At 46.4% G+C, this 23377-nt stretch overlaps 1 protein-coding gene across 2 annotated transcripts in view; it reads right to left on the bottom strand.

The window, feature by feature from the left end:
• The window catches only part of smarca2 (SWI/SNF related, matrix associated, actin dependent regulator of chromatin, subfamily a, member 2), an 86234-nt gene that overhangs the window by 5925 nt on the left and 56932 nt on the right, over positions 1 to 23377 (bottom strand). For both annotated transcript variants that reach the window (XM_056291303.1, XM_056291383.1), the window contains 8 exons: positions 22579 to 22806; positions 22008 to 22085; positions 20272 to 20490; positions 15928 to 16151; positions 5999 to 6104; positions 4455 to 4556; positions 3991 to 4114; positions 894 to 1030 (listed from right to left, as the gene is read on the bottom strand). In XM_056291303.1, coding sequence (XP_056147278.1) covers positions 894 to 1030; positions 3991 to 4114; positions 4455 to 4556; positions 5999 to 6104; positions 15928 to 16151; positions 20272 to 20490; positions 22008 to 22085; positions 22579 to 22806 — 1218 coding nt within the window. The remainder of the gene's footprint in view (positions 1 to 893; positions 1031 to 3990; positions 4115 to 4454; positions 4557 to 5998; positions 6105 to 15927; positions 16152 to 20271; positions 20491 to 22007; positions 22086 to 22578; positions 22807 to 23377) is intronic.

Here is a 23377-nt window from a genome sequence, read left to right on the forward strand (position 1 = left end):
AACTCAAGTTGAAATTATTTCATTTAAATTGACATAACGGGTGGTCCTGGTCCTAGAAAATGTTGTAAAACATCCATTAAACACAAAGCTGTGACGGCAAAAATGTTGATGTAAATATTAATACACTAAGGGCATCCAGGCAGCGTGGCAGTCTATTCGGTTCTCTACCAACACGGGATCGCCGGAATGAATCCCAGTGTTATCTCCGGCTTGGTTCGGCATCCCTACAGACACAATTGGCCGTGTCTGCGGGTGGGAAGCCGGATGTGGGTATGTGTCCTGGTCACTGCATAGTGCCTTCTCTGGTCGGTCGGGGCACCTGTTCGGGGGGGCCTGGGGGGAATAGCGTGATCCTCCCACGCCCAACGTCCCCTTGATGAAACTCAGTCAGGTGAAAAGAAGTGGCTGGTGACTCCACATGTATGGGAGGAGACATGTGGTAGTCTGCAGCCCTCCCCGGATCAGCAGAGGGGGTGGAGCAGGGGGGGGGTAATTGGCCAAGTACAATTGGGGAGAAAAGGGGGGTGACCCCCCCTCCAAAAAAATATACACTAACTGAAAAAGACCACACATAACGGGGTTGGAACTAGTTTGCTTAATTTTACAGGTGAACGGGTGATTTCTATGGATGGAAATTTGGCTGGGGCAGCTGGAGCTTTGATTACAGGAACAACAGAAACTATTTATGATTCAAACCTTTGTTTTTTCCCCTACAGATTAATTTCCCTATGTTTTTGATTGGAAATGAAATTCACCTTAACAAGAACTTCTCTTTAGAATCTGGACAGCGAATTTTGCTCCAAGGTGATGAGCTTACACTCCTGGATCGTAAATCACTGTGACATTCATGTCTTCTGAAACATGTCCTGAGAGAAAGACTTGAAATGACCTACATTCTCCTCCTGCTCCTCCTCGTCGCTGTCGTCGTCGCTGACCACCGGCTTCGCCTTCCCACGGCCCTGCCTCCTCTTGCCTTTGTCGTGGCCACGCTCCTCTTTGTTCAGCTTGATCTTAACCCGCACCGACTTAGCTGTGGGGAACAAAAAGGGAGTTAAACCAGCAATCAGCACCGAGTCCTCATCCTTGTGCGGGTGATGGGGGAAATATAAACTGTGTGGTGAATGATTTAGTGGTTTGTCGATTTGAAAATTTGACAAAAGGGAAACGTGTTGAGTGGCAAAATGTCGCAAAAGTAGACAAAGCAGCCAGCTCTAACACCTAACCTACACTGGACGCATCATTTAAGACACAATGATGGGGCGTCCGGGTAGCGTTAGCAGTCTATTCCATTGCCTACCAACACAGGGATTGCCGGGTTCGAAGCCCCGTGTTACCTCTGACTTGGTCGGGCGTCCCTACAGACACAATTGGCCGTGTCTGCGGGAGGGAAGCCAGATGTGGGTGTGTGTCCTGGTCGCTGCACTAGCGCCTCCTCTGGTCAGTTAGGGGTGCCTGTTCAGGGGGGAGGGAGAACTGGGGGGAATAGCGTGATCCTCCCACAAGCTACGTCCCCCTGGTGAAACTCCTCACTGTCAGGTGAAAAGAAGCGGCTGGTGACTCCACGTGTATGGGAGGAGGCATGTGGTAGTCTGCAGCCCTCCCCGGGTCAGCAGAGGGGGTGGAGCAGTGACTGGGACAGCTTGGAGAGCAGGGTGATTGGCCAAGTACAATTGGGGACAAAAAGGGGGAAAAAAAATAAGGAAAAAAAGGTTTTCACACACAGTCTCAATTTTCAAAATGCTTCCAAAGAATTTATGAACAGAAGGCTGACACATGTAAGTTCATTTATTATTTTACAGACTGGCACTGTAATAGGAGCGCCTGGTGGTGCAGACAGGGCTGTAGGTCTGGGGTGGCCAATCTTATCCAGAAAGGGCTGGTGTGGGTGCAGGCTTTTGATCCAACAACGCAGGTACACACCTGATTCTGTTGAGCAACCAGCAGGGGCGGCTGGCCAGTAGAGGGCGCTGGGGCGCCGCCCCCTTCAAATATCAACAGATGAAAATCTACTTAAACATGCTGAATATAATGTAGTTGTATTCTACAACTACATTATATTATACATAACTATGAACTAAGTATTTTTCAGTCTGTGAGTGTCTGTCAGCAGCATTAAATATTGTATCAAATGGTATTTGGTTGGTTCCTGTCTGAATACATGTACTTCCTGTCTGAATACATGTACTTCCTGTCTGAATACATATACTTCCTGTCTGAATACATATACTTCCTGGGTGAGGGGCGCCGGCCAAACCATACCTTACGTAAGCCCTCAGACTTGTGGCCAGCAGGTGACCTGAGGCTGCTGTCTGATTGGTTTCTTCAGGTTTTCCAGGGGGCACAGTTCTGTGCGCCCCAGACATTCCCACTTTTACTGGCAGTGAATTAGTATTGTTTTAATGTTTTTTGGTCTAATGTGATTGGACAATTATCGTGGCTGTCAATCATGTTCACACCCACCACCACGCCTCGTCTTGACTGTCAATCATCCACCGTCTACAAAGCCTGATAAAATCTATAGGCTACATGGTCCTTCTTAATAACTCGGTGACTATGTGGACATTAATGCAGCTGTCAGGTGTGCTGCACCAAGCTAAATTGCCCCGCCCCCCCCCCCCCCCACACACATTTTTAGCACCAGCCGCCACTGCCAACTAGTAGTGTTTGTTTAGTAGAATCAGGTGTGAAACTGCTTGGTTATGGTTTACCGCCCAACCCCAGTCAAGACTCATTCATCCTCTTTTCAGAAATGAAAGGAAAGCCAGTGCAGAGTAAAGCACATGTATGAACACTGAGACACTGTTTCAGTGGACTTTATAAAGCAACACGCCACGAGTGTCATCAGTCAACCCCAATGACCTTTCATTTCATCTGTTCCTCTACAGAACGAACCCGGCAACGTGAACCACTAGCGCAGCGCAGGTCAGGAGCCCAGTCCTAACAGCTAACCACTGTCATCTGACAGCTGATGTAGTTTAGATGCAAGTAACATTACAGTGACATCATCTGACAGAGTGAAAGGCATTCAGCAACTGCCATTATGTGCCATTACTTTGCCAGGGCAGCTGCAGCTTCCCACCGTGTTCAACATGTACGGGTCAGCGTTTGCACTGACAGTACACATTTTCACGTTAACTTTTTCTAAATACTCTGTGAAATTATCTGAAATTGCGTACACAAAGGTTTTGTGTGCCAATGATAAAACTTAGGACACCCACATATGAAGCTGAAATCACATCTTTGGAGCTTTGAAGAAGAAGTCCTGTTCAGTTCCCTTTATTTTAGTATCAAATACTGATTACAAAGTGGTCAACCCAAAACTCTTTTTCAAAACGGTTTCCAGCTGCAATCTGAAGACTGGAGGATTGTTTTTTGTGGAGGTGTAGCTGACAGAAAATGTACTTTCAAATGGGCCTCGGGCGTCCGCGTAGCGTAGCAGTCTATTCTGTTGCCTACCGACACAGGGATTGCTGGTTCGAACCCCGCGTTACCTCCAGCTTGGTCGGGTGTCTACAGACACAATTTGCTGTGCCTTCAGGTGGGAAGCCGGATGTGGGTATGTGTCCTGGTTGCTGCACTAGCGCCTCCTCTGGTCAGTCAGGGTGCCAGTTCAGGGGGGAGGGGGAGCTGGGGGGAATAGCGTGATCCTCCCACGCGCTACGTCCCCCTGGTGAAACTTCTCACTGTCAGGTGAAAAGAAGCGGCTGGTGACTCCACATGTATGGGAGGAGGCATGTGGTAGTCTGCAGCCCTCCCTGGATCAGCAGAGGGGGTGGAGCAGAGACCGGGACGGCTCAGAAGAGTGGGGTAATTGGCCAAGTACAACGGGAGAAAAAAAAAAAAAAGGGGGGGGGGGAAATCAAAAAAAAAAATTGGCTTCAGTGGGATGATGGCCAAGTGAATTTCAAATACTAGTACCGCTGAATGGGCTGCAGTAGGACTTTGAATGAGATGACAAGGGTGTGTGCGTGTGTGTGAGATGTCAATTACACTCAGCCTCCGACTCTTCATCATCATCATCATCATCACTGTCTTCCTCACTCTCCTCCTCCTTGGCAATCTTCTGCCGGGCACTCTTAAACACAGACTGAAGCACAATGGAGTCCTCGTATATCTGGAAAGGAGACGAGCAGGCTGAGAGAGACACACCACGACACAACAGCCCGAGTCTGACGCACAATACAGCACGCAAACCAGACAGGAGAGCACTTCACAGAGAGAGGAGGATTCAAACAGGATGGAGATGCAGTAAATAGAAATATGTCAAATAGAGGAGGGAGGAGGAGAAAAGTGTCCGGTATGAAGGGGAGAGAAGTGGAAAAGAGCAGGAAGACGGGAGTTTAGAAGAAAATGAAGGTAAAATAAAGCACTGTACTAAAAAGACCTGGAAAACAAAAGCAAAACAGGAAAGAGAGAAAAGTTTACAGAGTCCCGGAGGGGGGTGGGGATCTGACCTGGGAGCCCTCCAAGTTAAAGGTCTGGGCATTGTGACAGAGCAGCATCACATCTTTCTCCAGGTCTCCCACGCTTCTGTACTTATGGTTCCTGACACGTTCCTGTCAGCACAAAACACACCAGCAGCACCAGGCTCAGTCTCATTCTCCTCATAGTCTAACCAACCCCACAGCCTCAAACTGGTATCAAGTTCAGCACCGCAAACAGACTTGTTTCCCTCTGCCATGTCAACATGCTGGTCAGTGTATCCTCAAATTAAGATCTGAGGTCACTTCCACAACGCTCTCACCGTCTAATCTCCAGAAACAACCCATGTGCTCCTGAAACCTTCTGACGTAGTTTTTCTGTCACTGGATAAAAACACAAAAGCTTTTATGGTGCATTAAGACCGTCAGCTGTCATCCCATAATCTACTGTGCACCAGAACTGTCAACGCAGCACATATTATTAATGTGCCACTGTAGAAGAATCAAACGTCTTCTTTCCATCACAGTCTTTACTGCCATCCTGTGCCGAGGGCTGTCACCACCATGACACTTTAGCTGACGATTCATTGTCATACAAATAATTGCAATTAACGATTTGTCTTTTTTTGTGGCTCCCCCCTTTTCCCCCAATTGTACTTGGCAAATTACCCTATTTTCCAAGCCGACCCGGTCGCTGCTCCACCCCCTCTGCCAATCCGGGGAGGGCTGCAGACTACCACATGCCTCCTCCCATACATGTGGAGTCACCAGCCGCTTCTTTTCACCTGACAGTGAGGAGTTTCACCGGGGGGACGTAGCGTGTGGGAGGATCACGCTATTCCCCCCAGTTTCCCCTCCCCCCTGAAAAGGCGCCCCTACCGACCAGAGGAGGCACTAGTGCAGCGACCAGGACACATACCCACATCCGGCTTTCCACCCACAGACACGGCCAATTGTGTCTGTAGGGACACTCTACCAAGCCGGAGGTAACACAGGGATTCGAACTGGCGATCCCCGTGTTGGTAGGCAATGGAATAGACCACCACGCCACCCACACACCCTTAATTGTCTTTTTCTGATCATTGTATGCCAGTATTATAGTATAAGCCTAATCATAGTTTAATAATACACATACACCTTATGAAGAAGAAGAAGAAGAGCCACTTATTGGCACTGAACACTGAACTGAACTGAACATGAATAAATACAAATGTTATTTCTGCTCGCCAAAATGCAGTCGTCGAATATTATAGAATAAGCGTCTCAAGATGAACAGTTTGTTGGTGCTAATTCATCACTCATGTGCCAGAGGCAACACGGTGACGTCATTAAAAGAGCGCCAGTCAAGCAACAAACGGTGGGAAATGAGGTGGAGGTAGTGATGGAAAGATGACACTTCTGTTAGTTTATCCAGCTGGTTTTATACACATGAATGGAAACGATTCTAACGATTATGCAAAATGATCAATGGTCAAATAATCGCAATCAGGCGATAATGTAATAACTGTGACAGCCCCACCTGTGCCCCTGACCAACTTATAACCACATCTGCCACTGGGTCACTGCTGCCAACACACCTTGATCTTCTTGAAGTCCACCGGCTTCCTGATAAGCTCATAATACTCTGGGAGCTCCTTCCTCGATGGCAGCTGGACAAAGACCTCGCTGAGTTGTCTTCCAGACCTGTTGACATCACACACCTTCATCAACATCAAAACTGCTGATATACTGCCAACAACGAAAAGACAAATATCACAGACTGCTGCCACACACTTCAGTTTGGAGACGCACTGTAGGGTGCTCAGGGGATAAAAAGGAAGACTTAAGCTTTCACCTTATGAATATGATGAGTAACAATAATATGGGTTATAATGTGAACTCTCGAGTCTTGTCTGGTTATTTGAATTCCTTAGATATTTTAACCATAAAATATCAACATTTTCAGTTAAGCATACAATTATTTGTGTCTTGCTGGGAAATGACTGGTGACGCTGAATTGGGAGTAAAACTTTCTTGGTCTTGTTCTCATGAATCTGACTTGTATTGCTGTGAAATAATTTGTTTACCTGATCAGTCAGATTGCAGCAATTTAAACCCCCCCCCTTTCTCCCCAATTGTACCCAGCTAATTAATTACCCCACTTTTCCGAGCCGTCCCGGTTGATGCGCCACCCCCTCTGCTGATCCGGGGTTGGCTGCAGACTACCACATGCCTCCTCCAATACATGTGGAGTCACCAGCCGCTTCTTTTCACTTGACAGTGAGGAGTTTCACCGGGGGACGTAGCACCTGGGAGGATCACGCTGTTCCACCCAGTTCCCTCTCCCCTCCGAACAGGCGCCCCCACTGACCAGAGGAGGAGCTAGTGCAGCGACCAGGACACATACCCACATCTGGCTTCCCAATAGCCGACACAGCCAATTGTGTCTGTAGGGACGCCCGACCAAGCCAGAGGTAACACGGGGATTCAAACTGGTGATCCCCATGTTGGTAGGCAACGGAATAGACCACTACGCTACCCAGATGCTCGCAGCAATTTAAACTTAATCAATTTGAGAAATGATAGAGCTAAGAGATTGAGCGGCATAAAAAATAACAAAAACATGTCAGATGACCTTCAAATCTACATACAACATATGAAAAAGCCATGCTGCCGTTTTGTATGCTGTAGAAATATGCAACAGCTAGGTCATTAATTACTTAATTAAGTTCCCTTTATTAATCCCCTTGGTGAAAGCCAGTTACTGCAAATTAACCCATCCTAGCTGTGATCTGTGTAGCTAGGAGCAGTGGGCTGCCGCCTCCATGCTGCACCCGGGGACCGACTCCAGTTCTTTTGCCATTGCCTTGCTCAGGGGCACAGACAGGAGTATAAACCCTAACATGCATGTTTCTATTGATGGTGGGGGAAACCAGAGCACCCGGAGAAAACCCAGCGCAGACATGGGAAGAACATTTAAACTCCACACAGAGGAGGTTGGACTACCACGGGGTTTGAACCCAGGACCTTCTGCTGTGAGGTGACAGCGCTAACCACTGGACCACTGTGCCTCCCAGTATATGATCTTGATATTGTGATATTGATCTTGATATTGATACTGCAGGCATTGGGTTGGTGTTGTCTACAATTTCCTTCAAGCAACTGATGCCCGTCATGTGGAGTTATCCATTTCTCAGATCACTCAGTGTGGACAAGTCCAATTAAACATCGCTTCACTGGCTAAGCTAAGCGTCAAAGCACTTTCAAACGGTAAAACGCTTTGAGTGGCTGTTGCAGCTTGATTGACCAATTGATTGAATTTAGCTTCTGATGCCTAAACAGGACCTGTTGTCAGACTTTCAATTCCACTTTGAATTGCAGGGGTTGCCGTGAAGGCATTAAGTGTTCAGGTGAAAAATTTCATTAATTAAGAAGCCAAAGTCCTCATAAACCGATCAATCTTCAAAGTCAAACGACTTTACGTTAATGAGAGTCTGGCACATTTCAATCTTGTCATGTTCCTCTACGTGAGCCACCACAACCAAGGCACATAACACAACAAAACACTGAAAATGGTTTGAAAATGAAATGGACAGTTATGTTTAATGTGATTAAGCTGCAGCTTTCCTTTGGTGCATTTGCTGTATTTTGGCCTCTTGACAGGTGGTAGGTTTTGATGTCAGGTTAACAGTATTATACACCAAGTAGGAAAAAAAAACAAAAAAAAAAACAGCATACACTTAATTTAAGGGTTCATGTTCAGGGGCAGGTGAAAATTTTCACACAGGTAAACAAAGGAAACAATTAAATGAAGAAAATCTAACACCAAAAATTCATGCCTGTACTAAAAGAACACCGGAGGGTATGCTCCAATTATCAGGGCATCACACCGCTCAGCCTCCCTGGGAAAGTCTACTCTAGGGTGCTGGAAAGGAGGCTCCAACCGACTGTCGAACCTCGAATCCAGGAGGAACAATGTGGATTCCGTCCTGGCCGTGGAACAACGGAACAACTCCTTACCCTTGAGGAAGCACTGAGGGAGGCATGGGAGTTTGACCAGCCAGTGGAGGACAGGAGCCAGTTAAGGTGGTTCGGGCATCTGATTAGGATGTCTCCTGGGTGCATTCCTGTGGAGGTTTTCCAGGCACGTCTAACTGGGAGGAGACCCCGGGGTAGACCCAGAACTCACTGGAGGGACTACATGTCCAATCTGGCCTGGGAACGCCTTGAAATCCCCCAGGAGCTGGAGGGCATTTTTAGAGAAAGGCATGTCTGGAGTGCCCTACTTAGCTTGCTGCCACCACAATCCGACCCCAGAGAAACAGGTGATGATGAGATGAGTCTAAATGAGAACTAGAAAATGTGAAAAGGAGTGGTGCTACAATGGGCTAAATCCTGAAATAGTAAAGCTACAGTGCGTTATATCCACTCCATACTGTTATAACATTGGATGTTTAAAGAACAATTATGGATAAATACGGTTATCTGTTTAAATTTAAGGGCATTTTACACTGATATGAAGTCCACCATACCATAGGGCAAATTAGCATTGCTAAGTAAAAGTTCTTGAGACTGTCAGCGAGTTGGACTGGGATTAATTTTACACTGATTGCAATAATGCAGGAATTTTAACTATTAGCGCCATTGGATCAGGAGGCTTTGAGTGTAATTTTGTTTGGTAAGAAAAGGTGGATGAGTCAGCTTGCTCTAGGCTTATTTTAGGATTTTCTAGTCTGTTAGATAAAGAATATGATTGACAGAATGCCTCTCTCTCTCTCTCTCTCTCTATATATATATATCCAAAATTCACTGGAAAGCCGGTGGTTTCATAAGTGCTCAACAGGGTAAGGAGCAGAGATCGCGTTTTTTTTCCGAAACCATCAACGGTTTCCCAGACCGTAAACCGTTTGTTTAACCACATTAGCAGCTGATGAGTGCGCAAAGCACGAAACAGGCCTGTACTGCAATGTATTAAAACGTCTTTTTCCTGTATCTCTGTTGATATTCTGCTCCTCATTAGTTGAACACTTATTATAATGCCATTGACGGTTTCAGGGGAAAAATGCTATATATTTGTATATATTTATTTGCATCAGCAGCATTCATATTCCTTTCTGCCCTTCTGATTGTCATTGCTTTGTGATAGTGTTTCCATCTTTTTTCTACTATTACTACTTTCGGCTGCTCCCGTTAGGGGGCGCCACAGCGGATCATCCATTTCCATCTCTTCCTGTCCTCTGCATCTTCCTCTGTCACACCAGCCACCTGCATGTCCTCCCTCACCACATCCATAAACCTCCTCTTTGGCCTTCCTCTTCTCCTCTTCCCTGGCAGCTCCATATTCAGCATCCTTCTCCCAGTATACCCAGCATCTCTCCTCCACACATGTCCAAACCATCTCAATCTTGCCTCTTGCTTTGTCTCCAAACCATCCAACCTGAGCGGTCCCTCTAATATAATCGTTCCTTATCCTGTCCTTTGTCGCGCCCAATGAAAATCTTAGCATCTTCAACTCTGCCACCTCCAGCTCCACCTCCTTCTTTTCATCAGTGCCACTGTCTCCAAACCATACAACATAGCTGGTCTCACTACCATCTTGTAAACCTTCCCTTTAACTCTTGCTGGTACCCTTCTGTCACAAATCACTCCTGACACTTCACCATCCACTCCACCCTGCCTACACTCTCTTCTTCACCTCTCTTCTGCACTCCCCGTTACTTTGGACAGTTGACCCCAAGTATTCAAACTCATATGCCTTTGTCACCTCCACTCCTTGCATCCTCGCCATTCCACTGTCTTCCCTCTCATTCACGCATAGGTATTCCGTCTTGCTCCTACTGACTTTCATTCCTCTTCTCTCCAGTGCATACCTCCACCTCTCCAGGCTCTCCTCCACCTGCACCCTACTCTCACTACAGATAGCAATGTCATCTGCAAACATCATAGTCCACAGAGACTCCTGCCTGATCTCGTCCATCACCATTGCGAACAAGAAAGGGCTCAGAGCCGATCCTTGATGTAATCCCACCTCCACCTTGAACCCATCTGTCATTCCTACCACACACCTCACCACTGTCACACTTCCCTCACACATATCCTGCACCACTCCTACATACTTCTGTGCAACTTCCGACTTCCTCATACAATACCACACCTCCTCTCTCGGCACCCTGTCGTATGCTTTCTCTAAAGCCACAAAGACACAATGTAACTCCTTCTGGCCTTCTCTATACTTCTCCATCAACATTCTCAAAGCAAACATCACATCTGTGGTGCTCTTTCGTGGCATGAAACCATACTGCTGCTGCTGATCATCACCTCTCCTCTTAACCTAGCTTCTATTACTCTTTCCCAAATCTTCATGTTGTGGCTGTAATCAACACGTTATAATCAACCACCCAAATTAAAGTTCAGTTTGTGACAGTATGTTTTCACGAATGTACTGTTCATTGACTTCTCAAAGTCTGCAGGTCATAAAGATTACCAGACAGCACACATAATGTCAACCTTCCTCTGCAGTGTTTTTGTAACTTAGTTCATCCTTGGTGGGATTCATCTTTGATTTAGCACTAAACGTTATTCCCTCAGAGGCAGTATGCGGTGCATGGCTAGAAAAGTGAGAATGTATTAACAAGGATCTGATCTATCAAATTAACCTTCGAAACATTTGTTTGTTGCACAGCTGATCGACTGGGTTAACTACTGCCCGTTTCTCCCAGCTAATTTCCCTAATATCAAGGAAAATAGGAAAAGGGAAAATTGGCAGAAACAGGCATTAAGACTTAATTTCTAAATCCTGGAAACAAAAAAGCATGATCACTTGGCTAAAGAATCTTATGGCCACCACCCCGTGGCAATGTAACTGCTCCATTACAGAAAACACCTCATCTAAGGTTGTCATTTTGCTCCAGACTTTCCTCGTGCCAAGAACTCGTATGTTTATTTGCTTCATTTTCAGCTGGTAAGAGCCAAGCTGCACCTCTTTCTGCTGTGTGTTGAGATACGCTGCATCAACTTCAGTCTTCCTTTTGCACATATGGAATTATCTGTTAGGCCAGATGGCGATAAACTCTAGGGGCTCCTTGCTATTTCTTCCTCCCCCGCAAAGACAATGTATGACTCTGAGCCACTTCCTAACAAGCTGAGGCAATAGCTGCTAAGAGGTTAGAGAGGTCGAATTGTGACTGAATTGTCTGTTTGAATTTTTGTGAGAAAGGCGAAAGACGTTTATCCTCACTGCTGTGTTCCATCTACTGTCACTACTTCACATCTGCCTACAAAAACATTGTCAAGGAGATAACAAACAGAATGAGAGTGTGTTTATAATGAAATATTGGATTTTTCTTAACCTGTAGTGTGTACTGTATGACGTCTGAGATTGCCGCTGGAGAGCTGTTCAGCTTGATTCCAAGGCTATTCGATATCAAATGACTTGGATATCGAGCAATCACACCAGTGCAATCAAAGAAGGTTGAACCAGTTCATCTGGATATACTGTTTATTGACAGATACATTTCATCACTCAACTAAGTGACATCTTCAGTCTACTGACTGCAAGTATCCCCACACTTATAAACAATACAATACAATGGCATAACAACCGAAACCATCAGTTTCATATGCAAATATGGGTGTGACAATTAAGTAGAGTTTCAATGGCCATGTGTACTATTCACAGAGGATTGGGGAATAGTTGCAATCACAGCATTTTAAGATGGTGACAGATGTACTCTTAACCTCCCCTCGGTTCAGGGACGGTTGTTCCCTCTTCACATAGATGGCCTCTTTGACTCGCCGTTCAAACCAGCGTTCCTCCCTATCAGGGATGTGCACATCCTCATCCTTGAAGAGTGGGCACTGGCCTATAGATGGTGTAGACTGTGAAGTCCTGGCCTGACGTGTTAGCGCTTCTGTGTTGTACCATCCTCTTGGCCAGTGTCTGTTTAGCTTCCCTGATGTATAAATCACAGCAATCCTCACAACTCTAAAAATCGAAACTCTAGTTAATGGTCACACCCATATTTGCATATGAAACTGGTTGTTGGTTTCGGTCGTTATACCACTGTATTGTACTGTAGTGTTTATAAGGGGTGGGGATACCTGCAGTCAGTTTAGACTGAAGCTGTCACGTCGGGCCCAGACACACCAAACCGACTAGCGGCGACAAAGGCTGACTGTTGCATCGCCTCACGTCGCCTGCCGTCTGAGCCCAAAAGTAGCACTTGAACACACCACCGCAAAGACTACAGCTGACGGCCAACTAGCATGTATGCTCTGCACTGATTCGCTAAGCTGAACAGCCAATCAGAGTAATCTCTCTCACTGACGGGCTCCGCCGATTCAACATGCTGAATCAGCTGAAAAGCTGCCGACAGGGGTCCGACTAGTGCTGATGGTGCAGGACACACCGCAAAAACTAGGGTCACAGACACTCACCAACGGCCCGACATTGGCCGACAGCCAACCGTCGGCCTGGTGTGTCAGGGCCCCTAGATGAGTGATGAAACGTACCTGTCAATAAACGTTGTGTCCGGATGAACTGATTCAAGCTTCTTTGATTTTCTTACCTGGATTACTGAGCATGCATCAAGACACACCAGTGCAATGTCTCTCCGAGCTCTGAGTGTGCCACACGCTTGGAAACACCTCCTAAACCATGCCCAAACCACAAAGGTTAATTGTATGAAGAGAATGTTTTTTCCCCCCAACACCTTTGTTGTAGTTTGTTGTGACGCTGCTCTGGAAGTTGCTATGGCAACACTGCCACGAATGGTGTCTTCTGTGAAAGACGGTGGGTTGAATGGAAATGTGATCATAAAGTGTTATGGAAAAAAACGGAGCGTCCTCTAACAGCCTAAGTGGACTAAACAGTAAAACAACTCAAGTTTTCAAAAACAATCAGGTGTACGTGATAAATCTGAAACTAAAGTGATCTCATTTCCCAGCTTTTGATTGGGAGACGTACCTATACAATTTTCTCTTTATTCTGTTTAGGAACCCAATGGACACAGGCCATTAACTGGCTTCACAAAGTAGATTAAGTTTTATCCGGGTCATGGGAGCGCTCCCTCAGATAGGAATTTTCCACGCATTCTGATTTGACTCTGCGTATTCCTCTCCTCGTTGTGGAGCAGAGCTACTACTTCCCAGGAGCCTCGAGGAGACTTGGAGTGGAAAAACTAAAGTCCATATGAGCTTGGTTAGGAAAACAAGCGCCAGGGCTATGATTGAGATGCTCTGGGACGAGCAGCCATCAATGAGGAGAGGAAAGAATGTGACTTCTGGAAGGGCAGGTAGTGGATTCCTGGAAGAGCTCCACTTTAACAGGCAGCCTGAGCATATCTGAACACTGGGAAGGCAAACGCACATATTCTGCCATGTTCAGCCTTTCAATGATGGCAGGCACGTTTAAGCTCTTGCACAAGGGGGAGAAAGACCTGCATGTTATGACACACAAATACATTCTCTGGGGTGGGGAGTAAGGGTGGAGAGGGATGTTTATCATAATAAAATGTCCTAAAAGACGGCTTCACTTCCTTTTTAATCACCATTTTCCTTCTGGGTCTCACGTCAGCAAACCAGAGAGAGAAAAGAATTCCACTTTCCACTGGGTAGTCCAGGCACGGACCTCAGTTCATTTGGCAGGACATGAATGCATGACAACAGACGAGGACAATCTATTGAAAAATGTCTGAGGCAATAGGTTGCCACTACTCAATACATGACTTTTTTTTCTTTTCTTTTTTTTGTCGTAATCTTTTTTTCCAAACCCTTTCAGACTCCCCACTTGACTTGACTTTGGCCTGAGGAAATAGGTTATGGAACAGGACCAAGACTTACTTCACTAACTGAGAGTATGAAACACTATTTCATGAAAATCCATAACTTTCTTTCCCTATTTTGGTTAATTTTGAAGCATGCATAACATTTCATGCACACAAATCTTCCTTTTACATTTTTCGTAATCCTTCAAAACATTTCTGAACACAGGGAGAATTTAAAGACCGTGTGGCTATATGTTGTGAGAAACCGTTTCTGATTACAGAAATGAATTATGTAAAACTAACAAACAACTCCTTCCTCCCGTTTCAGGAAAGATTCTGAGTACTTTGTTAAGCACAGCAAAATAAATGACTCAGCTTAAGAAAAGTCTTACAAGGGGCATCGGGTAGCATGCCGGTCTGTTCTGTTGCCTACCGACATGGGGATCGCCAGTTCAAATCCCCATGTTACCTCCGGCTTGGTCGGGCGTCCCTACAGACACAATTGGCCGTGTCTGCGAGTGGGAGGCCAGATGTGGGTGTGTGTCCTGGTCGCTACACTAGCACCTCCTCTGGTTGGTCGGGGCACCTGTTTGGGGGGCAACTGGGGGGAATAGCGTGATCCTCCCACGCGCTACGTCCCCCTGGTGAAACTCCTCACTGTCAGGTGAAAAGAAGCGGCTGGTGACTCCACATGTATGGGAGCAGGCATGTGGTAGTCTGCAGCCCTCCCTAGATCAGCAGAGGGGGTGGAGCAGAGACCGGGACGGTTGGGAAGAGTGGGGTAATTGGCCAGATACAATTGGGGAGAAAAAGGGGGAAAAATCCAAAAAAATTAAAGTAAAGACCTACAGTCAAGTGAAGACAAAGTGTTGCTGGTGGGTAGAATTAATGGCATTAATTCTAAACTTCTAGTGTGGCCAAATGGTGAAATGGTGACCTGCTTTAGAATAACTCCCACATGCTTTAAAGAACTGTAAGGACACTTGAATTCACAGATATGTGATCGCACAAATAAAGATTATTTTCTGCATAGTGTGAATCACTGGTTTACCAGGAACTCAGTTGTCCCTCCAAGTTGATAACAGATTCCGGAGAACTGCACGAGGCCCTTCCAATAGAAATCAATATAAAATTCTTCCTGTGTGAGTTACACTGTGTGTTTATCCCTCCATCCATTATCCAAACCGCTTGTCCTGCTCTCACGGGTGCGAGGATGCTGGAGCCTATCCCAGCAGTCATTGGGAGGAAGGTGGGGAGACACCCTGGACAGGCCGCCAGTCCATCACAGGGCCCCCACACTCACTCACACATACACACACACACACTCACTCACACACTCACACACACACACACACACATACACACACACACACACACACACACACACACACACACACACACACACACACACACACACACACACACACACACACACACACCCCCCTTGGGGCAATTTAGCAATGCTGATTCACCTGACCTACATGTCTTTGGAATGTGGGAGGAAACCAGAGCACCAGGAGGAAACCCATGCAGACATGGGGCAAACTTGCACACTCCACACAGAGGACGACCCAGGGCGACCACTAAGGTTGGACTACCCTGGGGCTCGAATCCAAGACCTTCTTGCTGTGAGGGAACCGTGCTAACCACTGCGCCACCGTGTCGCCCACTGTATGTTTAAATAGCACAAAATCATTCAGACTCACCACAGCTATGATATATTTCAACGAAACCATAGTCTCCGGAGAGGTACACCAACTTACCCATCTTTATAGTTGATGACTGTGTCCACAATCGTGTTCATCTGCTTGGTGAGCTTGGGAGGGTTGGGGGAAAGCTTCTCAGCCGGTGGCCGTCCACGTCTCTTCTTGGCCTTTTGTCCGTCATCCTCTCTGCTGGAGGAGCCCTTACCCTGACGCCTCTTGCGTTTGCGCTTCTTCAGACGGATCTCCTCCTCCATCTCCTCCAGATTACCATCCTCAATGGCCTGAAGGAAGACAGGACAGGAGCAGAAAAAGGGTTCACCTGGCAAGTATAACAATTTGTTCATATGCTCAGAGGATCTTAAGGATCATCCAAGAAAACCAAACAGGCAAGGGAGGTAATAGTTTGTTTGGATGAGTGTACCCAATATCATGCACTCCAGATAAAGGCAACGCCATACCATCAAAGGTTCTGAATCACCGCAATCACGAGAGGTTCTTGATCATATAGTCATAACTGCAAAAAAAAAAATTAAGCGGGTAGCTCCAGTAGTATGCAAGATTAGCTGCAGACAGATGCACGTGCGAGTGCACACACACACACACCAGGGGCTCGCAGTACTGGTTAATCGCGTGATGCTAGATCTTGTGAGCACTCTGGAGGCAGCTCCAGTTGGTTCTTTTATTTGTCCTCACATCGTTAATAACTGAATGTGTGTTTGCTTTATTGATGTATTTCACTGTGCATATTTTCTTTCCCAACTGTTGTTGTGATGAAATACACATGCAACAATTGTGAGCTGTGGACAGATTTCTCAAGGATGGCTCAAACATCATGTCTGACATAGACTAGGCTACTACAATTACGTGGCTAAACAAATTAATGCTTTTAAAAGTAGATGCAAGCAAATATGACTAATTTCATTTTCGAGTCGGCCAGGCTTACTAATGATGACCAGATTTCACTGAATTTACCAAAGAATTTTTTTTTTAAAAACAGCCATTATATCTAAGCACAGTAATAACACTTAGTTGAAAAAAAAAACACTTTGTTGACTGAACTTTCTACCTTGGGCTACTGTTGGTAACAATAGCGTTAAAATGTCATCGGTATCATCCATACATCACTATTGCATAAGTTCAGACTAAGTGTTGTATGGCAGCACAAATTCACATGTGCAGCGGCCTCATCCAGTACAGTCGATGCAGTGTCTTTGTCCATGTCTGCGTCTAAAATTTTGTCTTCATTTGTTGGCTGGGACAGCTGGTGCTGGATCAGCTGCAAGAGCTTGGTCTGCTGCACTGTGGACCCAGGGACCGCAGCCTTGCCCGGAGCTCCCAAGGAGGAAACACTGAGGGCAGTCTGACAGGACACGGAAGCGGGGCAGGCTAAGCTAACTGCTAGCCCATGCAGAGCAGCAGTTCCGGTAACACCGAGGGCAGCCTGATGACGGCCTCACCTGGCGTTGACTGTGGTGTTTTTGATGTCGTCGTGTGGAGTGTGGGGAGGTGTGTCAAGGGTGTCTGGCTGGTACAGCTGGCGCTGGATTGGCTGGGAGGGCTTGGTCTGCTTCGTCCGGTTGCCACAGGTACCACGGCCCCTGCCTGGAGCTGCACCCAAGGAGGAAACATGGGGGGCGGTCTGACGGGACATGTAATCGGGGCAGGCTAGGCTAACTGCTAGCCCATGCAGACCGGCGGACAGTCATCCTGGCGTTTGGTCCCTTGGACAGTGATTTTGTTTTTTTTTTGGTTTGGATATGTGTGTTAGTTTGAATATGTGTGTTCCTGTGGTTCTTGAATGTGTTTTTGTCGGTATGCTGTACTGCTGTGGGCTGGGGGAAATGCCATTTTGTTCCACTTCGTGTGCGCAAGTACATGAGGTGAAACGCCAAATAAAGTGTTCCTGAAGTGTTATCTTCATAGCATAAATTTTACGCTTTGCTCTATGTGCTGAGACCAACCCCATCATAGTTGCATAGTCTTTTAATTGATGTAAGACAGACACCCCCCTCACCCACGTGCACACACACACACACACACACACACACACACACACACACACACACACACACACACACACACACACACACACTACTGGAGAACTTGAGTTTTTCAGGAGAGGGGTACTCGAGTTGTGAAATTATGCACTCGTGAAACCGCCAACACACATGCACGACTAAACACATAATCCCCTCCAGGCTAGCCCACCTGGTGGCCATAACAATGCAAAGCATGAGTAAATGAATTACTGTGGTAGAAATACTCGCACAGCTGCAGCAAGGCAAGTAAGGACATTCCTCAACTCAAAACTGATTGCCTAACTTATCGTTTCATCTAATTAATTTCCTGAACTCAGTCACAGTCTCTATTGGGAAAGCAAGCCTGAGCTAAATTCTCTAATCTGAATTTTGAGATCTGGCGGTTTGCTGTGTTCCTTTCTCCCAGCACCAGACGAAAAACACTGGGGGGGATGGTCAACATGCAGGAGGCGATCGATTCATTAACAGCAATAAATATTTGGTCCTCAGTGGACAGGTTTCAGTGCAAACCATGCTCGACACTATGCAGGATGTGTATGATGCTGAAGTGCAGGACTCCACTACACTGGTTCATAAACTGATATTCTACGGCACTCACAAGGACGCCAGCAAGCGAAGGTGGCAACAGTCGGTGATACCGGTGTAAAATGGTGTAAAAAGATGAACGCAACATGGGTTCTAAAAGCTGTACCACTGTAACAAGCCTACACCGGTGTATAGCGAGCCTTTCAGCGGGCAGGGAGAGAACCCTATGAACATCACGTCCCACTGGGTGGTGTGATTTGATCTCAAAATAACATGTAACGCCCCTGAAAACTTGATTTCAAATACTTAGAGTGAGGAGCTGATTAAAGAGCCCATATCATGTTCTTTTTTTCCCCCCCTCTTTTTCCTCCCAAAATGTACCCGTCCTATTACCCCACTGTTACGAGCTGACCTGGCTGCTGCTCCACCCCCTCTGCTGATCCGGGGAGGGCTGCAGACTACCACATGCCTCCTCCGTTACATGTGGAGCCACCAGCCGCTTCTTTTCACCCAACAGTGAGGAGTTTCACCAGGGGGAATAGCGCGTGGGAGGATCACGCTATTCCCCCCAGTTCCTCCTCCCCCCCGAACAGGCGTCCTGACCGAACAGAGGAGGTGCTAGTGCAGCAACCAGGACACATACCCACATCCGGCTTCCCACCCACAGACATGGCCAATTGTGTCTGTAGGAATGGCCGGCCAAGCCAGAGGTAACACAGGGATTCAAACTGGCGATCCCCATGTTGGTAGGCAACAGAATAGACTGGTACGCTACCCGGACGCCCTCATATTATGCTATTTGTGTTTCTCCCTTCCCTTTAGTGTGTTACATAGCTGGCAGGTGCATGTAAAATGTCTGCAGAGTTACAAAGCCCAAACTCCGTGCCAAAGGGAGTCATTCTCTCTTACGGAAAACACCGCTCCTGACCTGCCTGAAACGCCGCCTTTGTAATCCAGCTTTTTCTCTCATTAATTATCTACGTCATTATGGAACATAATTTCATAATGCCTGCCTACCATCTAGTTTGGCCCGTGCTAAAACAAAGCTAGGTAGACCGGAGGCGGGAAGCCTCAAACAAAACTTGGTAGAGCAGAAGCCGGTGTCATGCAAAGGTATGTATCCCGATAGGAAATGTACCCCTGGCCGTTCTGAGGGTCGTACCTTCAAAAATGGGGGTTGTTTCAACCCTGGTACCATTTGGTTCAGCAGAAAAGCTGAACAATTTTGATGTATAACATGTGTATTGTCGGTTTAAACATGTGGGAACGAAGACACCCATAGAGTGCTTGTAGAGCAAGCTATTTCTGTGGGGATCTGCTAGCAAATGACTATTTCTGTGTTCAATTCCACAATTTGAACAAACATACGTGTGTTATGCATGCGTATGTTTGTAAACCAAAACAGCCGGTTTCAGGCTGAGGGAGCATGCGGTGCTGCACACAGCCTGTACAGCTGCAACTGGCTGCTGTTTGACTATAAAAACATTCAAATGTTTGTAAATAGACCACGAAAATGAATAAATTACTGGGAAATAGCATAATATGAGCTCTTTAAGAGGAAAAGGTTAACAGGGGCTTTAAAACAGTGCTTGAACTTTTGATGATAGGTTATTAAATGGCTCCAAAGTGCCAGGCCTAGTTATGTTTTTGGACCTGCATAAAGAACATAGCATGTCAGAGCAGCTTAGTTACTCCGTGTGTCCTTTTGCAGCAACTAATTAAGCGTGACTTTACTGGAGCTGTGAGTCTGACTTAAACGCTCCTTTAACCCATCAGGTCGCTTGGTATAAAACTACCTTTTGCTTCATAAGGACTAAAGAATACAGACGGACTTTACCCTGAGCCACTGCTTCTCAGTCAGAGTGTCGCTGTAATCCACATCACGGCGGCAGCGTGAGCCACGACCAAACATCTTCTCCTCTTCCTCCTCGTAGGTGAGACGCTCCACCTCTGCGTCATCCTTGATGATCCAAGACGGCAGCTCATCTTCCTCCATGAGACGTGGCTTCCGCTTCGGGTTCCTAGCGTCCTCACGGCGGCGGTCCATGTCCATACGCTAGAGACAAGAGGCAGTAGAGGAAACAGGTCATGCCGTTGGTGGCTATGTGGCTCTGAAACAGCAATACCTGAAGATGAGTTCTCCGCTGTTATTTGGAGTATAACTTTCATACAGCATCTATCTTGTGGATATTATAGATTTTATGTATATCCATCCATCTATTCATTATCTGAACCGCTTATTCTACATGTCTTTTGACTGTGGGAGGAAACTGGAGCACCCGGAGGAAACCCATGCAGACACGGGGAGAACATGCAAACTCCACACAGGGGACGACCTGGGACGACCCCCAAGGTTGGACTACCTTGGGGGTCGAACCCAGGAACTTCTTGCTGTAAGGCAACCGCGCTAACCACTGCACCATCGTGCCGCCTTCTAGATTTTATATAACAGCTACAAATGCGTGCCGGCTGAAAGGTTTTTCTTAGGATAGATGACCTTAATAGAATTAAACAAAGAAAACAAGGCAGATGTCTGCCAGGATTCCTGGTTACCAGAAAGTAACCAGAACTTAAAGTTCATCAGGCTGTTTTGTTTTTATAACAACCTTGATTAGCCTGTATTGCTTTTCATTTAAAGCGGAAAATGCCCTATTAAATGTATGCCCTATCATGCACGTAAGGCAAGGACAAATAAAAACAGTTTAAGTCTATTCTGGGGAAAAGGACAGCTAATTAAATTATTTGCAGGCCCTATAAAGACCTTCTGTTAGTTTACGCCACATCTTCAGCTGCTTATCCCAGTATGTATTTTGTCAAGAAATACATCCGTCTGTACAAGTCTCTCCCTGCTTTAAGTAGTTGAGTGTACTGACCGACTGTCTGCACTTCACCTTCTATTTGCTTATAGCAGAACTATTTTTTATGTAGTTTGCTGTAGGCTCAAGGTATGATCTGTGGTATACTAGTACCTACTCCTATATGATACAATTGACAGAAGGACTTCTCATGCTAAGCATTTATCAGTTTTTTCCCACTTTTTCTCCCCAATTGTACCCGGCCAGTTACCCCACTCTTCTGAGCCGTCCCGGTCTCTGCTCCACCCCCTCTGCTGATCCGGGGAGGGCTGCAGACTACCACATGCCTCCTCCCATACATGTGGAGTCACCAGCCGCTTCTTTTCACCTGACAGTGAGGAGTTTCAACAGGGGGACGTAGCGTGTGGGAGGATCACGCTATTCCCTCCAGCTCCCCCTCCCCCCTGAACTGGCGCCCTGACTGACCAGAGGAGGCGCTAGTGCAGCAACCAGGACATATACCCACATCTGGCGTCCCACCTGAAGGCACAGCAAATTGTGTCTGTAGGGACACCTGACCAAGCCGGAGGTAACACGGGGATTTGAACTGGCAACCCCCGTGTTGGTAGGCAACGGAATAGACCGCCACACCACTCGGATGCCCTATATTCTTTTTATTTATGTGTTAGACGAGCAACTTCAACAGTTTCAATCACTGGGATGTGAAATTAATTGACATTCCTGTCCTTATCAAAAAACAAAAACACAATCCTCTCACCATGAAGAGTTCAAATTCATCCTCAATACGAGCAATCATCTGGTTCAGGGTTTCATCATCAGGCACCTCATCTTCCTCCTAGACACACACATTGGGGGTAATAAAAAGATCAAAATCAAAAGACGGTGTTCTGTTCCACCCTATTAATATTCACAACACCACACTGAATGCTGTACCGCACTGAGCATTATCCTCTACATCTGAGTCGTCACACTGAATCCCAACAACTGCAGCTCAGTACAGCTCTGCTAGGTTGGCACAGAGATTTTATCATACACCAATTACATCACATTACAAGCACTCTAACGGTGTGACCAGAGGTTAGTTATTCCACTGGTCCTATCTACAGAATGTCGAAAGTAATTTACGAAGTCAAAATCTAAAATTAATTAAAACTGACAAGAGAAGCCTACTCATCGATTCACACACACATACACAAACACGAATCACACTGATAAGGATAACATCACTGTCTATTGATTTTACCTGGAAAAAGCTGCATATTTTACTAACAAAACTGAGATTAATAATCAATCAAAAATAAAAGCTATCATTCATACTGGAGCCCCACCTCGTTCTGCTCCTCGTGCTCCAGGATGGCCTGGAGGAAGGCTCGGCGCTCGTGGCTGGAGGACTTCTGGTCAAACATGCCCGCCTGGATGACCTTCTGGTCCACGTTGAGTTTGTACTTGGCCGCAGCCAGGATCTTCTCCTCCACACTGTTGACAGTGCAGAGACGGAGCACGCGCACCTCGTTCTGCTGGCCTATGCGATGGGCGCGGTCTTGGGCCTGCAGGTCCTGATATCAGCCAGCGAATGATTAGCAAGGGGGAAAAAATGAGAGAGAATTAGCTCTTATACCTCAAAATAACACTGTGCGCATTACACAAAATACCACTTAGACTGAGTGCAGACAGAAGTTCAGACAAGAAGACTGTCATCCTCGGTTAAAAAAACAAAAACAAACAAACGAGGAAAACTAGCTGGCGTTCCACCGCAGTGATGCATTATTGGATACCTACAGGGGTTTCACACTGTCCTGTTCCATTTCATAGTGTGGTCTTACAACCTGACTGAGGCTCTGTTTGTGTTGCAATATGTTATTGCTTTAGGATGTGTTGAGGCTGTATTGATTAGCATGTTAAAGTTTTTCACATGCTTGGTCTGAGAGCTCAGCGCCTGTCCTGGTGGAGGTTCTACACGTTATTTGTCAAACTTCTATCTTGAAGGCTCTATCAACTGGCTTGGTGGCTGGATAGCTCAGTGTGGTTTATGAAGTCTGATTAATTCAGCTCAGGTATATCGTATGTCCATCATGATGGACTTAGTGGGGGTGCCATTATGTGACCCCAAGACACATTTAATCTCTC

The sequence above is a fragment of the Lampris incognitus genome, chromosome 1 (genome assembly GCF_029633865.1).
Source record: "Lampris incognitus isolate fLamInc1 chromosome 1, fLamInc1.hap2, whole genome shotgun sequence".
Lineage (NCBI taxonomy): Eukaryota > Metazoa > Chordata > Actinopteri > Lampriformes > Lampridae > Lampris > Lampris incognitus.